A 19,007-nucleotide genomic window follows, 5' to 3' on the forward strand; every position below is an offset into this window, starting at 1 on the left:
GCCTCTTGCTTTCGAGAAAGCCTGTGCTCTGATACCACTGTCACTAATTGAAGACCCGGAGAGATAATAGACCAACACTTCAAATACCAAACACAGAGCATGAAAACACAGTGGAAGAACCATATACAATATAAAAAAAACACCGCAATGAGCCGGATCGACCGGCACCCCCTAGGAACTTCTTTATTGAGAGAGAAGCTTTTACAATAAACCAAGGTGCGGGTGCATACAGCATCGAATTTTCCACAAAGCATCAGCAAATCTCTTGCCCAGATATCTATCCAGTGCCCAGATAAAATACAGCACTAAAAGCCATCTGAAAACCGTCTCAAAACAGTCCCATGAATTCAGCTCATAAACAGTCCATAAAACAGCCCGGAACAGAGCCAAAAAACAGCCCAAACACTGTGCCAAAATAGCCCCAAATTTGAGTCTCAAATCAGCCCCACAAGAGCTCTCAAAACTGTTCCAAAAACAGCCCCAAATCTGCCCCTGACAAGGCCAGAACTATGAGCGAAGAACACCAGAAGAAAACTTCACGTGTGGCAGACTGTATGGCTGCTGTACAATTGTAAGTACAACCAGCAGTTGACCAGTTTTGGAGGCGGCCAGCAAAAACGAAATTCAGCTATTGATCACCTTGTAAGCGACTAGCTCCAAAACAAAGAAAAGAGACAGAAGAAGCTATACGGCCAACGCTGAGAGAGAGAGAGAGAGAGAGAGAGAGAGAGAGAGAGAGAACTGCAATTGGCCAGTAGAGGCATGCGCTTCATGCTCCGAAAAAGAAGCCCACACCCCTTTTTAATGAAGTCGACCAGCTATATTTGAAGTGCTTTTCCCTTTTTGCCCAAAATAGATGAACTTGCCAAAAAATATCAACTTTATGCTTTTCCTGGCTTGATGCCCAAGTTTTGGCCCAAAATATCAACTTTATGCTTTTCCCAGGCTTGTAGCCCAAGTTTCAAGTAGGCACCTCCTTTTGTCCACCTGTCCCATGCCCAAAATAATAATATGTAAAGCCCGTCTTTAATGATATGGGAACACACTGACTTATAAACATTATAAATCACTTTGATGAATAAAATCCCATGCTACTCATACTGTGTGGCCATCTTTCAGGCCAAACTTTGCCAATAGATGCTTCATCTTTCTTCTATGGAAAATCCTCGTTCACACCTTGGTTCCGCTCAGTGTGTGAAACACTGATCAAGATTGGTGAAGGGACCAAATGGCGACACCTTGTGAGCCCCAATCCAGGACAAGTCAACCAAGGTTCCACTCTAAATGTCCAGGGTCAAGTGTACAAGTCCCGTACATGGTCTTGGTCAGGTGTGCAAGTCTCGCACATGAAGCAATGCCAATCCATACTGTGAGTCACCCTCTGAAATGATGATAGGTATTCCGGATATTCGGCTTGTAGCAAGATGCCAAGCATCTAAGGAAGCATGTAGTTGCATTTAGGAATGCATGAAGAGCAAGGCCATGGGACTACCCATGCTGCCCTACTCTTGGGCTACCATTGGGGGCAACCCATGGACCATGGCATTGGCCCATAACAGCCCGCAAAAGGGCTATTGCCCAACCGGCCAGTCCAAGAAAGGCCCAAGCCTAGGTCTACCAGGCCATAGAGCCTGGGCAGCCAATCGTCCAGCCCTAAGGGCATGGATTGGCTATAGGCATAACATGCGGCCAGCCCATTCAAAACAGGTCATGGGCTGTAAATAAACAAGCCGACCCCTTATAAAGCAAATCAACCAACATATGGAAGACTATATAAGCATGGGCTTAGCAAAGGTTTTAGGCATCTCATATTCACAAAGTGCTAAAGGTATTCAAGGGCCAAGACAACCAAGGGAATTCCCATGCAAAGGTGAACTTGAAGGTCAAAACCAGATCATCTTCATGCTGCAAGCCAAGGAAGGTCATCAAGAAGTCAGTCTTTTTCTCATCATTCAATAAAGCAAATACACCAATCCTTGGTGGGTGGAGGCCCTGCAGAGGATATTTAGGACCCAATCGGGTGTACTGTGTCTTTATTGTGCTTCTTCTTCTCTCTCTCCCCCCCTCTCTCTTGCACTCTTACCTCGCTACATTGTGCAATCATCGAGAACCAAGGTGCTGAATATTCGTTATGTAAGGTATAATCTTGTCTATAAGGTTTCGCATGTTACAATGGTAGCAGAGCTTTGTCTTTTGGTAAAAGAGATTCAGCCAAGAAAAGAAGAAGAAAAAAATTCGCTTGTGTGGTTGGTTTTCAGACACCATTTGCACTCCCATTCCAGTGCAACTCAATTCCCTCGAAGGACGGTTAATTTATAGCCTCTGGAAGCGACCTAAAAGTCTCCCACACACATTGCTATCGAAGAAACAGTTTTTGCAAGGATCTGGTGCTCTCTCTCATTGTCGAAATCCACCATAGTGGGAGTGGTCAAGTTTTTCCCTGATCGCAACAATACCATTCACTACATGTTCTTTCCAACATGCGGGTAGCATTCTCATCATTCACATACTCCTTTTGTATGCTCATATACCAATCACTATGGACTTTCTAAATTTCCATAATTGTAGACGTCATATGGTTGCTAATATATCCGGCATATGCAAATGTGTGAAATTGTAGCGCATGTACAAGTGTGTGCCCATGCAAGTGGGAGTGTGCCTGCATTATATGTGCATGTATGATCGTTGTAAGTGTGTGGACATGTGTACAAGTGTATGTGTCAGCAGGTGTGTGTGTGCATGTGCGCATGCACAAGTGTGTGTGAGCATTCTGTGCAGGCATGTGAACACGCATGCACTAGCCCTGTGTGGATAGCCAGATAGCCCTGTGTGCATGTGGGTGTGTAAAAAATGCAAGATTGCAGATCGTACATACCTGTTGGAGGCATTGCAAGCAGCCGTTGTGACCGCATGGTAGTGAAGAAGGTCCACCATAAGTGCCTAGTTTTTCCATACAAACAGGGCACGTTGGCATATGATGATCATGGATTTGTTGCTTGTTTGCTCCGTGTATGTTCTGCAATTTGAATCCTTGCATTTTTTTCTGCTAGATTTAGAAACCCTTAGCTAGAAATTAGAATACAAGAGCGCTCTCTGAAATGCTGCAAACTTCTTCAGAATAGCCATGGCCTCCTGTGGGTAACAACAACAGCAGCAGCCACCTAAGATCTTGTATTGAAAGCAAAGCTAATGCTTCTACGAGAAATTGCCCCAAAACAACAACCAAAAAAAAAAACACCACTTTTAAAAAACATCTTTCGAGCAGATGCCGTGCAGAGCACAAACCCTAATTTGCAGAAAAATTCACGCTTCCCCTTGCAGCCACTCCTCTACACACTTGGGCGGCGCCTGTCTCAATATCTATGTATTACACACTTGTCCGTGTCCACATGTATGTATTTCTTTGGCCCCATGTCTTGGCCTAAGTCCAAGGTTTATACAAAGGTCCTTAACACACTTGGGCAGTGACTATCTCCATTAGGCCGTGTCCACATGTATGCATTTCTAGCCCCATGGAAACGAGTTTACATTTGCATATGGTGTCCTTTTCTTATTTACACGAGTTTTGCTCCAAATAGCCCCCCTTCTCTCTTTTCAGTGGTTCAAGTTTCCCACGATCATTACGTGTGTAAATAAGACAAGGACACCGAGTGTAAATGTATCTTAAACCCCAAGAAGCATCTACCTTGGTGGCATCTCAATTCAGTACCCACTCTCACATGTGTGTGTGTGTGTGTGTGTGTGTGTGTGTGTGTGTGTGTGTGTGTGTGTGAGAGAGAGAGAGAGAGAGAGAAAATTATACTGACCTCTACACTCACTCCTGATTTACTAACATTTCAAAACATATTTTTCTATGTTAGTAAACCCTTCATATCTTCTTCCAACTTTGAGCACGTCACTTAATATAAGAAAGTATTAACAATGAAATCTTAAATAGTCTTAATTGATTAAGCTAAATCATCTAATCTTTCAAAAATAGTGTTGCGAAATTTTTCAAACCTGAAACATAACAATAAAGTAAACATGAGAGGACTCAACCAAAAAATATTGATCAAATATAATCAAAACATGTAGTAGAAAGGGAAACCTCTTACTTGAGTGCTCTTTGAAACCTTAGCCAAAATTTAAAACAAATAGTATAAACTATGTCATAGCTTATTTTCCATGCGAATATAAGAAAACACTAATAAATCTTGTTATCTTTTAATAAATAGTATTGTCAAAGTTGTTAGATTAATAGGAGAGTACTTCAATGAGGTATATTGGAGAAGTAAGTATAATTATTGCTCAAATAAATAACGGCCAACCTTGGCATAGGCTCGGAGCCCCATGTACCACTTGAAATCCATGCCCAAGTTTATAAAGACCAAAATTCGTAAGCCTATTTCATTAAAAAATATGTGAGCCACGTGAGCCCAACTAGCTATGATATGAGCCTAGCTAGCTGTGATGTGAGTCCATAAGGAGTCCATAAGCCACCGTGATCCCAATAGGCATGTCGTGAGTCTAGCTCACCAAACCTACATTAGCCCATTTTATACAAAAAGGTGTGAGAGACATCAGTCATAGACATCAACCATAAGATATGGGCCCATGAGACATGAGACATGAGCTTGTCTATGGAACGTAAGCCAACAAAAAGAAAACTGGTATCAAAAAACCAAAAAGATCAAACTTAACAAACATTTATTTCTTGTAAATTGTGCAGAACGCACGTGTCTAAATCCATTCAAACCTATGTTTGAGACCGATTTACCAAAGAGAAATCCTCGATCTGGGCTAATTATTGGAAACGATAATCCAGTCGAGTATAATGCATCAAACCATATTTCCTCAAACCCACCCAACCATCAGTCCCATCAAATGACTAACACTCAACATAGTGCTTCCTTGTAAGAAGGTGTTAAAAAGGCAAGGCTCTGTTAGATCTACCTCAAGCGAGGAAGAAAATAGTCAAATAAATATACATGTAGGCAAAAGTACTATGGAAACCCTAGAAACAGGAGGTGCCATGGTCCTACAAGCCCTAGATTCGCCAATAAGATCAGTAATAAAGAGCACCATAAACTTTGTGAAAAGGAAGGCATTAAACCGCCTCATTTTTGGGTGAAGCCTTAATGAGGGATTGAGACCTAGACCATCAACGGTAGGCTCCAGGAGGAAGTGCGAGAACCATACACACTATTTCAAACTTTTGTTGTGGGTGTTAAAACGACTTTGCTTGTTAACATGGTTTCACCCACTCATCCTATTTGTTGTAAGGCACTTTGCTATCTTATTCACCCTAGACCAAAGGGTGTACAAGATCAAAAGTGTTACAATACATCCACGAAGTAATTGTATTATGGGACAAAGATAAAACAAAATAGCTTTTAAAAACAAAACATTCATAGATATAAGTAGTAGGTGAAACATTGTGAGAAAAACTACCCACCGACAAAGAGAGAAGAAAGAAAGTAATATTAACATCTATAGAAGGCCAAAATGATATGTACATCTATTTATGTTCTTTGTTAATCCTTTATTACATTTATGTCATCTTTGAAAATTGTACATAAAGTATTGCACTATATTAGCATACATAATAAAAGTGTTTATGTAATTTAATTTTCAAGTAAAATAGTAATATCAAATTTTGTGCTATTAACTTTACGTATTATTTTGTAGTGACATTATTTTTAGTATTTAGTTCGTGTGCATGTGCGTGTGCGTGTGCATGTGCATGTGCGTGTGCGTGTGCGTGTGCGTGTGCGTGCACGCACGTGCATGTGCGTGTACGTGTGTGAAGAAACAAAGAATTTTACACCCAATTCAGATGGCTAAGGTAGGAACCTTCATTATAGCTCTCTTGGTTGTAAGAAATAATTCATGATGCTTCTCTTCCCATTGAAAGGCCATTTATTAATGCGTGATTTGATGAACAGCTAATGAACAAGATACAATAATTGTTGTGCAAGATCCTCCAAGAGTTGAGTAGTTTTCCTAGTGCACAAAATTCCTCATTTTTCGAACCATATCTAATCTAGGTAATACTTGAATGGCTACCATCTTCTTTGGATATATCTAGATGCCTTACGAGGAGATAACATGATCTAAAGGTGCCACTTTATCTTTGGCTACATGACATTCAATTGAATTAAAGTTTTCGCAGCATCATCCACTTGGTTGAGTACCATCTTCACTTTCTCAAGATGTTCAATTTTTAAACTATATGCAAAAACCATCCAAAAAAACATAAATAAATTTACCCAAGTATCAATGATGAGCCTTTGGGAGTAGAAAGTGCATTTGTTAAACTAAAGGGCAAAGCATCCCTAACAAGTCACAAAACATAGTCTTCACTTCGTAAGCTTTAACAATACAAATTTAATAATAATTAAAGTAGCCATCACATATTATGTACTTCTCATTACTAGCAACTTGGCGGATTTTATTGGCGAACAAATTCAGGTGAGCATTTTCCCAAATATGGTGAGCAATTTTTAAATAATGGGGGGCTCTTATTCTCTCTCTCTCTCTCTCTCTCTCTCTCTCTAGAAAAATAAAATTACTCCAATAAATGACACATCCCAATAAAATGATACCCCATAACATTTTTGCGCATCCCATACATCTCTGAAGTTAAATTAGGAACATGAGTTGTCCACTAAACCAATTCAGGGTAAGTTCGTTCTCTATGTAGACATTCGGTTACCTCCCTTTCAATCAAAATTGGTTGGTGAATAAACATATTTTCATTTTGGCTCACAATCCCATGACTCTCATGTACAGTACAAGTGCTTGCATGCTAAGTAGGGTTTTTGCTTCTTGACCCTTCCCAAAAAATCTGGACATGAGCATGATGGATGCATTTTATGTGCACATCATAACTTCCCACATGAGAATCTTCCCCAAACATTTCAATGGTGAAAGCCTTGTTTTTGGAAGATTGAAACACCTACACTATGTAACTTGTGCATTAATATCTAGTGCTTTCTTTATCCTTTTGCAACTTCGTCTGAAATGCATGTTCAGTATCTTGTGCGACGGCCATCTCATTACATATCATTTCTAAATGTGTGTTCGTCTCTTCTCTAGGCATTTCTCATTGACTTGAGCTCATAGGAGTTTGTTGCTCCCTTCCCAATGGCTTACTCTATAAGTTATAGCTTGCAAAAGCACCAATGTGTTTACCTCCTCAACTGTCAGATTTGTGCCTTCAACCCCCACTGGCCATATAGTAGGCACATTGTGTGGGGGAAGGTCAATGTTCTTATCCACAGCCCATGTATGCATGATGTCATTATTGTAAAGCCACATTGTTTGACTACTCTTCTCAGCAGCATGGGACCTTGTTAAAAAAATGATGGTATAGATACCCTTTCACATCCTACAATCATGCGACCCCACTTACTACTACCTATATAACCCAAACACTTTACTCGGCTTCCCATTGGAGTTCTCTTAATTTCTCAAAATTTCTTGTGTATGGGTGCTTCCATTATGATTGTGTCACTCAATTTATTTCTTGTGTCCACATCTTCATTTATGAATTGTATTTTCTTGCGACGTACAGCAAACTTCCTATCTCTCACGTGCAGTTGTACTCAGGTCTATGACTAGCATCGTCATCCACATCAATTACATTACATTATCGTCTCTTGTCTCAACCTGATTCTTGATCACCTACCAAAGAGTTTGGGACATTGTACATGGGTGTACTTGCAATGGTACTCTTTACTATCCTTACAACTTGTGTTGGGCTTGGAGTATGCGCATTTGCTCTGATATGCTTGCCCATCATGTATGAATTTTTCTTTGCACTCTGTATAATAAAGCATTAGCCATGTCAAATACACATATATTATACACTGTTATTTTTTGTTTGAATCCCTCCGCGCCTAACTAGCTTCCATGTTTAGACTCTGACAAGTTTGTTCGTGGCGTACATGACCGATCACCGCTCTTCTCCACCTATTCAATAGTTAGAGACATATTAGAAACATGTTAGAAACATCATTAAAGATGCTATTCTTTAAGCCAATCATTCTTATACATACCAAAATCATTACATTTTCCCAATGTGTAATGCGCAGTTCCCACCAACTCAGCCAAAGGTCCATGGCAGGTATATTTAAATCTCTTACATTTCCACTATGCCATCATTGCCGGATAAGTCAAACTTGAGCTTCACAGTGGCAACACACATCTACACCTTCCTTGGACCAGCACTTGTATCAACTTTAATTACTCTTTGAACCATTGCTTTAGCCGTCTTATCAAGCAACATCTTTGATGTTTCAGCCTGGACACCATGTGAATGAATTCCAATGTGTATTAGAAGCATGTTAGTCTATCATCACTAGGCATGCCATAAATACACATAACAAGCACAAGATGCCTTGCAAGTAGCTGGTTTTTTGCAATAGTGACAATTGAGCTTTCCATCATTAATGGCTAGTACACCAACTGCACAAGTTTTCTTTATGTACCCTTTGAAACTAATGTCATCAGGGAAGCCATTATTCAAATACCAAGGGCATGTGGTGTGTAAACAATGCATTTCACCAATGCAATGGCTTATCCTACACATCCTTGGAAAGTTGACATTCGATGTAGCTGTCTTTGTCCACATGTGACCATTGTACTTATGATTCATGCCATCCATTCATGCTCCAAAACCCATGGTGGTGGCAGGAAGCTCAAATATTACATCCCCATCATAGAATCTAGGAAGCTCATTCACTTGAAACACCTATGGTATACGTCTCACCAGCTTTGTCAAAGTGTTCTTGTTCCTCATGTTCAACAAGAACTCTATGGTGCTTTTCGATTTCAAGGGCGAAAGTACTTCTTGGTTGGGAAATTAGGTGTATAGAGGCACTGCATCTAATACATATGTCTTCTATAGTAGCAGACTATCATCAGAATTGGTTGAACTTTCAATATTCACATAGTTAGAGGTACCAATTGATGTATTGGATTTTGAACTTACACATACCTCATATGTAAGAGAGATCAGGTCATCAAGGAGCTAAAGGTCCTTACCTTCTATATCTTGTAGTGGAACAAGGGCAATACGTGTCTCTTTATTTGCTGCTATGATTGTGATTGCCTCTAAACCCTTGAACTGTGATGGTAAACATTTTTGAATAAGAAATTCCTTATTCACAAAGCCTTTGCCATTGCTCAAAGGCACCCTCATCTCACATGTTTCATTGTTGGGGAAAATAAGCGTAGCCTTCATAATAGAGAGAGAGATGTGTGTGAGAGAGAGAGAGATAGAGAGGGATGTGTGCATGTGAGAGAGAGATGTGTGGGGGGGGTTTTTTGGCGAGCATTTTTGAATAAGTGCTTTTTGGGAATTGGGCGAGCGAATTCCAAAAAGATACCCCCCCTCCATGAAGAGAGAGAGGGGCGAAGCAAGTTGGAGAGAGAAACATGACATAATTATTTGAGAGGGAGAGGGTGATAATGAGCCAAAGGGAGAGGGTGATAGTGAGCTGGAGGGAGTGAACACAGAAAAACATGTCAACATCACATCCTCTACATTGAGGTTATTTGTTCAAATTGAAAATAAAACCAAGTTCATTCATGTATACCTTCCAAATATAGAAATGTGAAAACCATCATCTTTACTATTATGGGACCCGGGAACTTGCTCCTGTGGAAGAAGTCGTTAAGTGCACTCTCTCTTCAGCTTTAGAAGTGCATCTAAGCTAAAGCTCTCCTTTGAAGGACCTTGCCGGGCTGCAGTGTGACTGATCTTCAAAACCTAAAAATCAAATTGTTCAAATATCACAATTTACTTATCTAGATTTTAATAACTCTTTTACACAAACCTAATTGCCCAACAAGATTAGCCTACCAACTGTCTTCCACTATTGGTCCCATCTCCTATACAATGTTGATGAACTCTTATTCCTCCTTAATGAAATGTGAGGAACCACCTTCTTGCCCTAGTGCTACTAGTTACAATTTCTTTGGCCACACACATTTGTACCTTTCTTGCCCTAGTATTGTGATCCACCCCTAGCACCCTGGACACCATTTGCCTTGTTCTATTAGTTAGTTCCTTGGATGTGCCTGCACGTACATTATGTTGATGGAAGCCAATGTGTATCATTAATCTACTCGTCGGATGTAGCAATGCACATCGCCATAACTGCGCAGTTATGGCAAAGGAGCTTTCTAGATGCATTGCTGCACCCCTCTCCAGGGTTGGTGCCTTTAGCATGCTTCCAATAAAATGTAATGTATTTGACACCTTGTGGTTCTTTAAATGCAGGCAAAGTTCAACACATTTCAAACTACCTAGGCAATGGCTTCTCCGACATACTCTAGGGAAGGCAATGTTAGAGGTTTGTGGCTTTGACCATCAGTGGGGATCATACTTATGCTCCATGGAGTCCATTCCTAAGCGTGTTCCCATGGTCGGTGGGAACTCAAATGCAATATCACCATTATATTGTCTAGGAATCTCCATAGCCTTGATAACCTCTTTGAAATTCAACAGAATCTTTGTTAATGTGTTTCCCTTCTTCCTGCTCCAAAGGTATTTCAAAATGCTCTTACCATCTCCTTTTGTAACAATGGATGAGCCTGATACATCAGTTTTCTTATTATCTTGAAAGGGGCTGCATAAATCTATCACATTCTTCTAAGTTGGAAGACCTTTGGCAGGCTGTCTAAGATGGCTATTGGTTGTGGGTTTGAGTTCAATAAAGAATTAACTATTACCGAGTAATTGGATAAAAGAGAGTCCTCAATTATATAGAACTCCTCCCCCTCATGATTAGAGATTTCCTCGAGAGGGAAATGCAACTCTTAAGACCCAATATTTATTATGGCTTACAATCCATAATATGAGTGGGGATCTACTTGTTCATGTAAAAACTTTACACTCACCATAACTCGTTCATTGTTGAAACTTAGATTCTTCATAGAAGATGGGAATGTGATTGTACAGCTCATTGTAAAGAGAAACAAAAAAAAGAAGTACACAAGAACAAGAAAGAATGGCACAATAGGTAGGGAGTACACAAGTATTGAATGGTGATTAACACCCTTAAATAAGTTGGCCGTTTTTAATTCGATCGTTTAAATTAATTATAATTTTTAGAAAAAAATTATAAAAATGTCATGAAATATATATATATTCTAAAATTAGCATCTCTACATTCTCTCCCCTCTTCTCTCTCCATCACTCCTCTATCTATCTCTCCCCTCTTCTCTCTCCCTCATCTCTCTCCTCTTTCTCTCCTCCCTCTCCCTCATCATGGTTTACAAGATGAACATCAAAAAACATAATCATCATTAAGCAATAAAAAACTCGACAAATACATTAAAGAAGTTGGCATTATGAAGTAGTGTCAACATTATTACGACATCAAAGAAGTTGGCATTATGAAGTAGCACTAGCATTATTACTACGCTTAATACTTAGGAAACACACTTATTAGGCTCTACAACACACAACCATTGATTGGGCCGAGTTCCTAATTAGTTTCTCATTCTCATCATTGATGACTCTGTATGTCCTCTAGTAAGCGATTGCGCTTGATATTTTGAGCTCGAACATATTTATTGTTGCAAGGTCGTTCTCCTTTGCTTTGATTATTTGCTTTAATTCCCATAATAAGCTCCCTGAAATCTCTCTAGTTTGGTGCATTGATCACCTCTGTCTCATGCTTTTGGGAAAGCGAAAACACAAGTACGATCTCTTAGGCGTGCTAGTGACTCTCTCCATTCATCATCATTAGAGTGTTTGCAATCCCCATACATGCTTTGTTGTTCCAGGAATCTTGCAGTATTGCAATGATTCATGGGAACTTTGACGAAGTGGGGAAGCATGGACAGCTTCGATAGCCTTGGAGGTTTGTGCTTGGTGTGAGCTGATTTTCCTATAGATTTGTGTCTCCGCATGGGACGATGTTGTGGTTCCTTAGTGGAATGTTTTTAGGGAGGTACTTGTGGAGTCGGCTGTTGTGCTTGCTGCAGAGTTCCTACGGGCCGATGGCACTATGGTGTGCACTCTACGTGTGTGGAGCACTTGGGAATTGATTTGCGGGAGGCAAAAACTTGGAACTTCACATTTGTTCTTGCGTGTCCCATGATATTTGTATGTCATGTCAAAAGATGGCCAAGAAGAGGCGAGTGTAGGAAATTGCAATGATAGTTGTAAACGAGTTGCAACGATAGTTGTAAACTAGTTGCAATGATAGTTGTAAATGAGTTGCAATAATAGTTATAAATGAGTTGCAATAATAGTTGTAAACGAGTTACATTGATAGTTGTAAATGAGTTGCAATGTGTGTAGTGCTCTTGTATCCATCTACTCCTCTCCTCTACTGTCACTATGAGTCGCAATGTGTGTGTCAGTAGAGGGAGAGAAGTGTAGAGAGAGAAACCGCTCACCTAAACACCAAAAAAGCACTCGCTTGAAAATTCTTACCAAAAAAATACACCCAGATGTGCACGTGTGAGAGAGATAAACCGCTCGCCTAAACACCAAAAAAGCACTCGCTTGAAAATGCTCCCCAAAAAAATACACCCAGATGTGTGCATGTGTGAGAGAAAGAGAGAGAGAGAGAGAATCACTTGTTAGGAGGTCCTAAATAAATGATTGCCAAATATCATTTACTTTACCGTTTACATTAGGGTTAGGGTTAGGGTTAACCATTTTAACTTTAGTGTTTAAAAAAGTAAAAATGTTAAAATATTAAATTTTACCAAGAAACGTTCATTTTTTTAAAGTCTTTCAATTCTATTTTTTATTATTCTTTTAATGTTTCTTCGAAATGTTCTTGTGATTAATCGTTTTATTATCATGACGTCCCTCCTCTCTATCAAACTCTCTCTCTCTCTCTCTCTCTCTCTCTCTCTCTCACACACACACACACACACACACACACAAACCTCAATCTCTCGAACACAATCTCTTCAAGAAAGAAACCTATATATTATCTAAGCATGTTGTGGAGTTTTCATTTCTCGAACATTGTTATTCAACTTGATCATTGAGATTCATTGACTTCTGCTCTTTGAGCTTATTAGCATTGTTCTCTCTCTCTCTCTCTCTCTCTCTCTCTCAATGCTTATAGTAGAGCGAATAGGTGCCCAAACACTTTACTCGTTTTATTATCATGTCATCCCTCCTTTCTATCAAACTCTTAAACACACACACACCCCACACAAACCTCAATCTCTCAAACATACTATTTCAAAAATTTCTCTAAACTTTACACATAAAACATATATATTTTGAAGTTCAACCTAGTTAGGGAAGGCCTTCAAATTTTAGCATGTCCTTCATGTGTTCCGGCTTGGGAGCATTCCACTAGTGGCAGGCGGGCTTCCATGTGGAGGTTTGTTCACACATACTCTAAATTTTAAGTGGGAGATTCATTTTCAAAAGAAGGGACTTTCACTACTAGTGGGCCTCCTCCAATCTCGAAACACGGCTCGGCTTTAAATTGTCCCTCTCTTTATCAAAGCGTTTGCCCTCATGAGGTGAAAAGAAATTAAAATTTGGTACCCACCTCGCAATTCTCCAATCATGCCCAATTCATGCAACACACATCATTCATTATGTGTGTTACAAGTCTCTTGTGGCCTACTCTAAATATGTGCATGCTTTTAACAATTAATAATTAAAGATATTGATGGCAAGATGAAGAGATTAAAAGACCTAAAAACATTCAAATAAAAATACCTAAGGGGCATGCGTGTGTGCAGGTGTTATGTGGGTGTGTGTGTGTGCACGCACATAAGTGTGTTTTGTGATAATGTGTGGGCTCATATAGGGTAAATGAGGAAGCTTACATATGTATGTATATGTTAAATTAGAGTTAAGAGTGTAAAAGGAAAGGGAAAGCAATATAAAGGAAACTAACAAAATCGTATTTAAAAAGCCCGATGAGAGTGACCTTAAAAATGTAGTATTTAGAAAAAAGTTTGAAACAAGGTAGATGCATAAAGTTTGAAACAAGGTAGATGCATAAAGTAGGGCAAATCCATGCATCAACTTTAGAGGTAGAGTCTCTATACCTACCACCATCCAACACCAAACAAAAAAATTGTATTGGTAGAGGGAAGGTAGGTGTCACCAAGACTCTACTCCTGTTATTAAAAAAGTATGTAGTGATAAGACAAGTGAAGGCAACAAGATGAATAAGGATTTGTAAAAGAAAACAGAAGCGTAATGGGTTCAAGACAAAAATTGTCATAACAACAATAACAAGTCAATGAGAGTGAGGGAGATGGGGAAATTGGAGTTTTGAGGTGTAAAGTGTTAGTAGGATGTAAGTAAGAAAGTACAAACATGTGAGTGTTTGTGTTTGTTTGTGTGTGTGTGTGTGTGTGTGTGGCTGATGCGGCACTGACGAATGTGGCTGACATGACAGTTAACTGCCACATCATATAAGCCAATTGCACAAAGTTAGGGAGCTCGGGTGTTGTAAAGTCGCAGACCTCGGGTGTGGTTGTGGTTTGTTTTCTTCTGCGATGCGAAGCTATGATTTAACGTGGCAGTCAATTTCCATGTCATATTGCTAAGCATCGAAATATGACATACTAGTTGACGTGGCCAATTAACTGCCACGTCAAATAACAACGTAGCAAGATGCTAATAGTAGGCGGTTCTTGGTCACTAAAAACATAGTGCGCGGCAAATATGAAGTCTATTCGAAGAGGAAAAGAGGTTTGTTCAGCATTGTTTGTTCGATGCTACTGCGCTGTTCAACACTGCATGGAAGATCAAAAAACATTTTTACATACAAGGTTCATATAACCCACGATAAATTGAACTTAGAAACATGTCTTCTTGCATTGAGAAACCTATCCAAGTGTAAGGCTTCCCTCACATGATATATGGCATTATCTGGGAGGAGTTATATTAGAGAAGAAAACATGTTGCTGGGGGAACCTCAAACATGTATCACAAAAAGGTATCTTATAGAGCTTTTAGGAGGCATTGTGTTAGACTATAGAGCATGTCATTGGATTAGATTTGCTAACAAACCTCCCTCCTTATGCTTATGTTTCCATGCCTTCATTCCTTCAAACATGTATCGCACAAAGGTAGCTTATGGAGCTTTTGGGAGGTGTTGTGTTAGAGTAGAGAGCATGCCCTCGGAGTAGCCTCACTAATAAACCTCGCTCCTTATGCCTATGTTTCCGTGCCTTCATTCCTTCCCCACACATACATTAACAAAAAAACACTGAGAGAGAGAGAGAGAGAGAGAGAGAGAGAGAGAGAGAGAGAGAGAGAGAGAGAGAGAGAGAGAGAGAGCAATTTTTCTTGCTTAAGACCACCTACTCCTTGCCTACTACTTGTCTATGTAAGGATATGGACCACCTATATTCTGGGTTCTTGTCTATATGGGCCACCTATATTTTAGGTTCAAAGTAAATATTGATATATTTTTAACAAATCCCTTTAATTTTTTACACCTATCCCTTAACTTACAATTATCTTATAAACTTTCAAAATATGATCTAGTTGTATAACTCGAGTGGTTAGGTTAGGGTTCGGGTTGGGTTAAATTAACCATGTTGTGTGTGTATAAAAGGCCATCTTGATGCCTTTTTTTTGTATTGACCACCATCAAGAGAAAGGAGGTAACGTTCCCTCTCTCTCTTTTTCATTGTTGAATCAAAAGTCTCACGTCTTGCATGCATCTCTTCGCCCCCCCACAAATACACACACAAAGAAAAACACAAATACATATAATTACTCTCTCTCTATCTTTTACAGACATTGTAAAGGAGATTCTCTCTCTCTCTCTCTCTACTAAATACACTCAAGTATACACACACACATACTAAAACACACTCACATACACATACACTCTTAATATGCACAAGTCACCTCTACCCTTGACTTTAAACTCATTTGCAATGTTGTATGGCTTCATCAACCCAATCTCGAAAAGCTCATCAGTACCAGACGTCATTAACATTTCTCAACCAACATTGTCCAAGAGCACTGAAAAATGTAGGGCCAAGTGAGATTATGTCAAATGTGGTCCAAGAAAGTATTGTAGCAGGCTTCTCTACCCCACAGAGCTCTTGAAAAAGGGTTGTCAGGCAATCGGTGGAAGAAGAGGATGAGAACTTGCCCCTCCCTACTTGAAAATTTTGGGAGGCTAGTGCAAACTGAGATGTTGCAGGACTGGTTGTCTTCACACTTTGTCGATGATGTGAGACTTCCACCTCTCAAGAAATTGAGCTCAAGGAACAATTGAGGTAACTTTTGGAGCAAGGATTTGTTTGATCTAGTGTATCCCCATGGGGTGCACCCCAATATACTTTTCCAAAAGAAGAAAGATAGAATGCTTAGATTGTGTATTGATTATTATCAAAGATTAAATTGGATCAATAATAAGTATCCCATTTCTAGGATAGATAAGCTTTAGATCGATTTTATGATACCCAAATATTTACCAAGATTGGCTTAAAGTCAAAATACTATGGAATTAGGATTAAGGAGTAGGATATTCCCAAGACAGCCTTTAATACCCGATATGGACATTATGAATTTATAGTAATATCGTTCGAATTGACAAATACCCATGCTACTTTCAATTAGTTAATGTAAGAGATCTTCAAAGAGAATTTAAATTATTTTGTTTTGGTCTTCTTTGATATGTTGAAATATACAAGTGAATAGGGTGTGTGCGTGAACAAGCCCTTGGTTAGAGGCTGTAAAAGAGAATGTGTAAATGTGAGAGAACCTGTGAAAAGGTGAGAAGAATCTAGTGGGAGAGAATAAAGGGTAGCATGAGAAGATTTAGGAAGTGTGGAGATATTCTGGGAGGTGGAGAGAATCAAGCAAAAGAGGTGGAGTGAATCAAGGAGAAATCAGTGGGATTAGATGCTTGGATGTAAACTCTATAAATTGAGGCATTGGCCTAATGAGAATTTACTGGTTTTTGATTATCCATGCCTACATTAAGCTATTTGTTAATTACTCACTAATCACGTCTTAATTATTTGCTAATCACTTTATTAATGATGTTGATTCTAGTATTTGATCCACCATAGCTCATCACATTGCTGTAATTTTAACATGGCATCAGAGCCAAGCCTAGAATCCACCAATTTGTGAGCCCATTATCTTGCTAATTACTTTGCTAATTAGGATTAGTAAAAAATTAAAATTTTCACCTCTTTTTCAACTAACCTCTGCACCCCTAGTCAGTGGAGGAGCTCCCTCTCCTTGTAGGCTCAACCATTGCCCAAGCCTTTTTAGGTACTCATAGTAGACTCAAGGGCCTACACACAGCCCAAAGGAATTGAAGCAAATCAGCGTAGAACGCCGGCGGCACGATTTGCAGGTGCCATTTTTTTGGAGGAAATCTGCATTTTCTACTTTATGAAATAAAATTGATCTAATTTCTCATAGCTCCAGGGGTTTTCAAACATGCTCTACAAGCTGGTGAAGTCAGAAATTGATTTGATCAAGTCTACAGTGAGATCCAAGCTCTTCATCAAATTTGCAGGTGACTTTGGTAAAACAGAGATTAAGCATTCAATGTTTGGTCAAATCTTGTGTTTCTTAGCGTAATCCTCTACTAGACTAATTGCTATTAATGGCCTTGAAAGGATTTGAGCTCATTTGAACTCTAAGGCCTCAGATCTGGGCTCCCCGCATACTCTGTTTTTTGCACACAAAACAAGGGATTAATTTGCTAATCAGTGAGATTAATCAATGCTAATCACTGTATTTTGGTACAATTGAGGGTTCAAATTAACCATTAGGTATCTGATACAGATCCTTATAACTTCAGATTGCAATTCGGAGTTGGTTTGATACTCCAACCATTCCGTACAAATTGGTTACCCTTGATTTAATGTAATTTCTGGTGATTTTATGCTGATAAATCTGTTGTAATCATCTCTTAAACACCAGATTGAGTTGTAAAAGGGTAGACACTTCCCTTGAATCTTGAAATTGGATCAAGAGGTAAGACCCCCTTCATATCATCATGAGTACAGCACAAGAGATGGCCAAATTTAATGGGGAGTAGTTTTACACATGGCATACAAAAACCATGTATCTGCTCATGAGGAAAAATTTGTGGGGGCTAGTTGAGGGAAGAGATGAATGCCCAGAGGTGAGAGGGGAAAATGAGTGGAAGAGCAAGAATGAAAAAGCATTGGGACTTATTGCACTCAGTTTAAATGACCATGATGTTGTACTCGGTGTGCCGTCATAGTTCTCCTTTCACACAAGGGGCATAAGTGCACTCAAATAAGCCTCCACAAGAACTCTTTCGTACAACCCTAGGGAACTTCATATAACTCTCTATAGGTTTTACCCAACAATGGCCATCATGTGCTTGCTCAATTCCTTGCATTGGAGAGGCTAAAGGATCATGTGCATTTGGCAACTCAAAAGCCACGTTACCATTATAGATTTGAGGAATCTCTTTTACTTTCTCAATATGTGTGCTTGCTAATAACAAAATTCAAAGATAAATCTGTTAATGCAATTCTACAAATTGGATATGAAGGAAAGTGAACCTTTAATCACACACTTGAACAGATATAAAAACATTAAGCACTATTGGCAAAAAGGTAGAAGATGATGAGGCACTGGCAGTGCTTCTGGAAGAGTGTGGACAAAGGTGAATATGAAAACATTGTAGCAACACTAAAGAATGTACCTGAATTGAAGCTATATGAGATAGAAGGAGCTCTACTAGAGCAAGAGAGCAGAGGCAAAGAGAAGAAATGGCTCGACTCAACAGCAGGAGAAGAAAAAGCATTCTTCACCCGAGGAGGATTGTCTCGAGGACGAGGACGAGGAAGAGGCAGAGTAGGAGGAAGGACCTTCACTTGCCACAACTGTGGAAAGCCAGGACACATGGCAAGAGACTGCTACTGCAAACCCAGTGGAGAAGGAACGACATCGGCGGCAAACTTCATGGAGGCTCCAAAGGAAGTGGAGTCGGATCATCTTTTCTGAGAGAGAGAGAGAGAGAGAGACCCCACAACCCAATGTAACCTGCCCCAACAAAGTA

The 19,007-nt window shown here is 39.5% G+C and overlaps 1 protein-coding gene across 1 annotated transcript in view; it reads right to left on the reverse strand.

The window, feature by feature from the left end:
- Positions 1-3,408, reverse strand: part of LOC147608948 (uncharacterized) — a 39,664-nt gene extending 36,256 nt beyond the window's left edge. The window contains exons 1-2 of the mRNA XM_086788774.1: positions 3,286-3,408; positions 2,876-3,132 (exon numbers count right to left, since the gene is read on the reverse strand). Coding sequence (XP_086644900.1) covers positions 2,876-3,037 — 162 coding nt within the window. The 5' untranslated portion in view covers positions 3,038-3,132; positions 3,286-3,408. The remainder of the gene's footprint in view (positions 1-2,875; positions 3,133-3,285) is intronic.
- Between the last annotated feature and the right edge of the window lie 15,599 nt (positions 3,409-19,007).

Source organism: Cibotium barometz, chromosome 52 (assembly GCF_041138505.1).
Source record: "Cibotium barometz isolate CiBa-2024 chromosome 52, ASM4113850v1, whole genome shotgun sequence".
In the NCBI taxonomy this organism is placed as follows: Eukaryota; Viridiplantae; Streptophyta; class Polypodiopsida; order Cyatheales; family Cibotiaceae; genus Cibotium; species Cibotium barometz.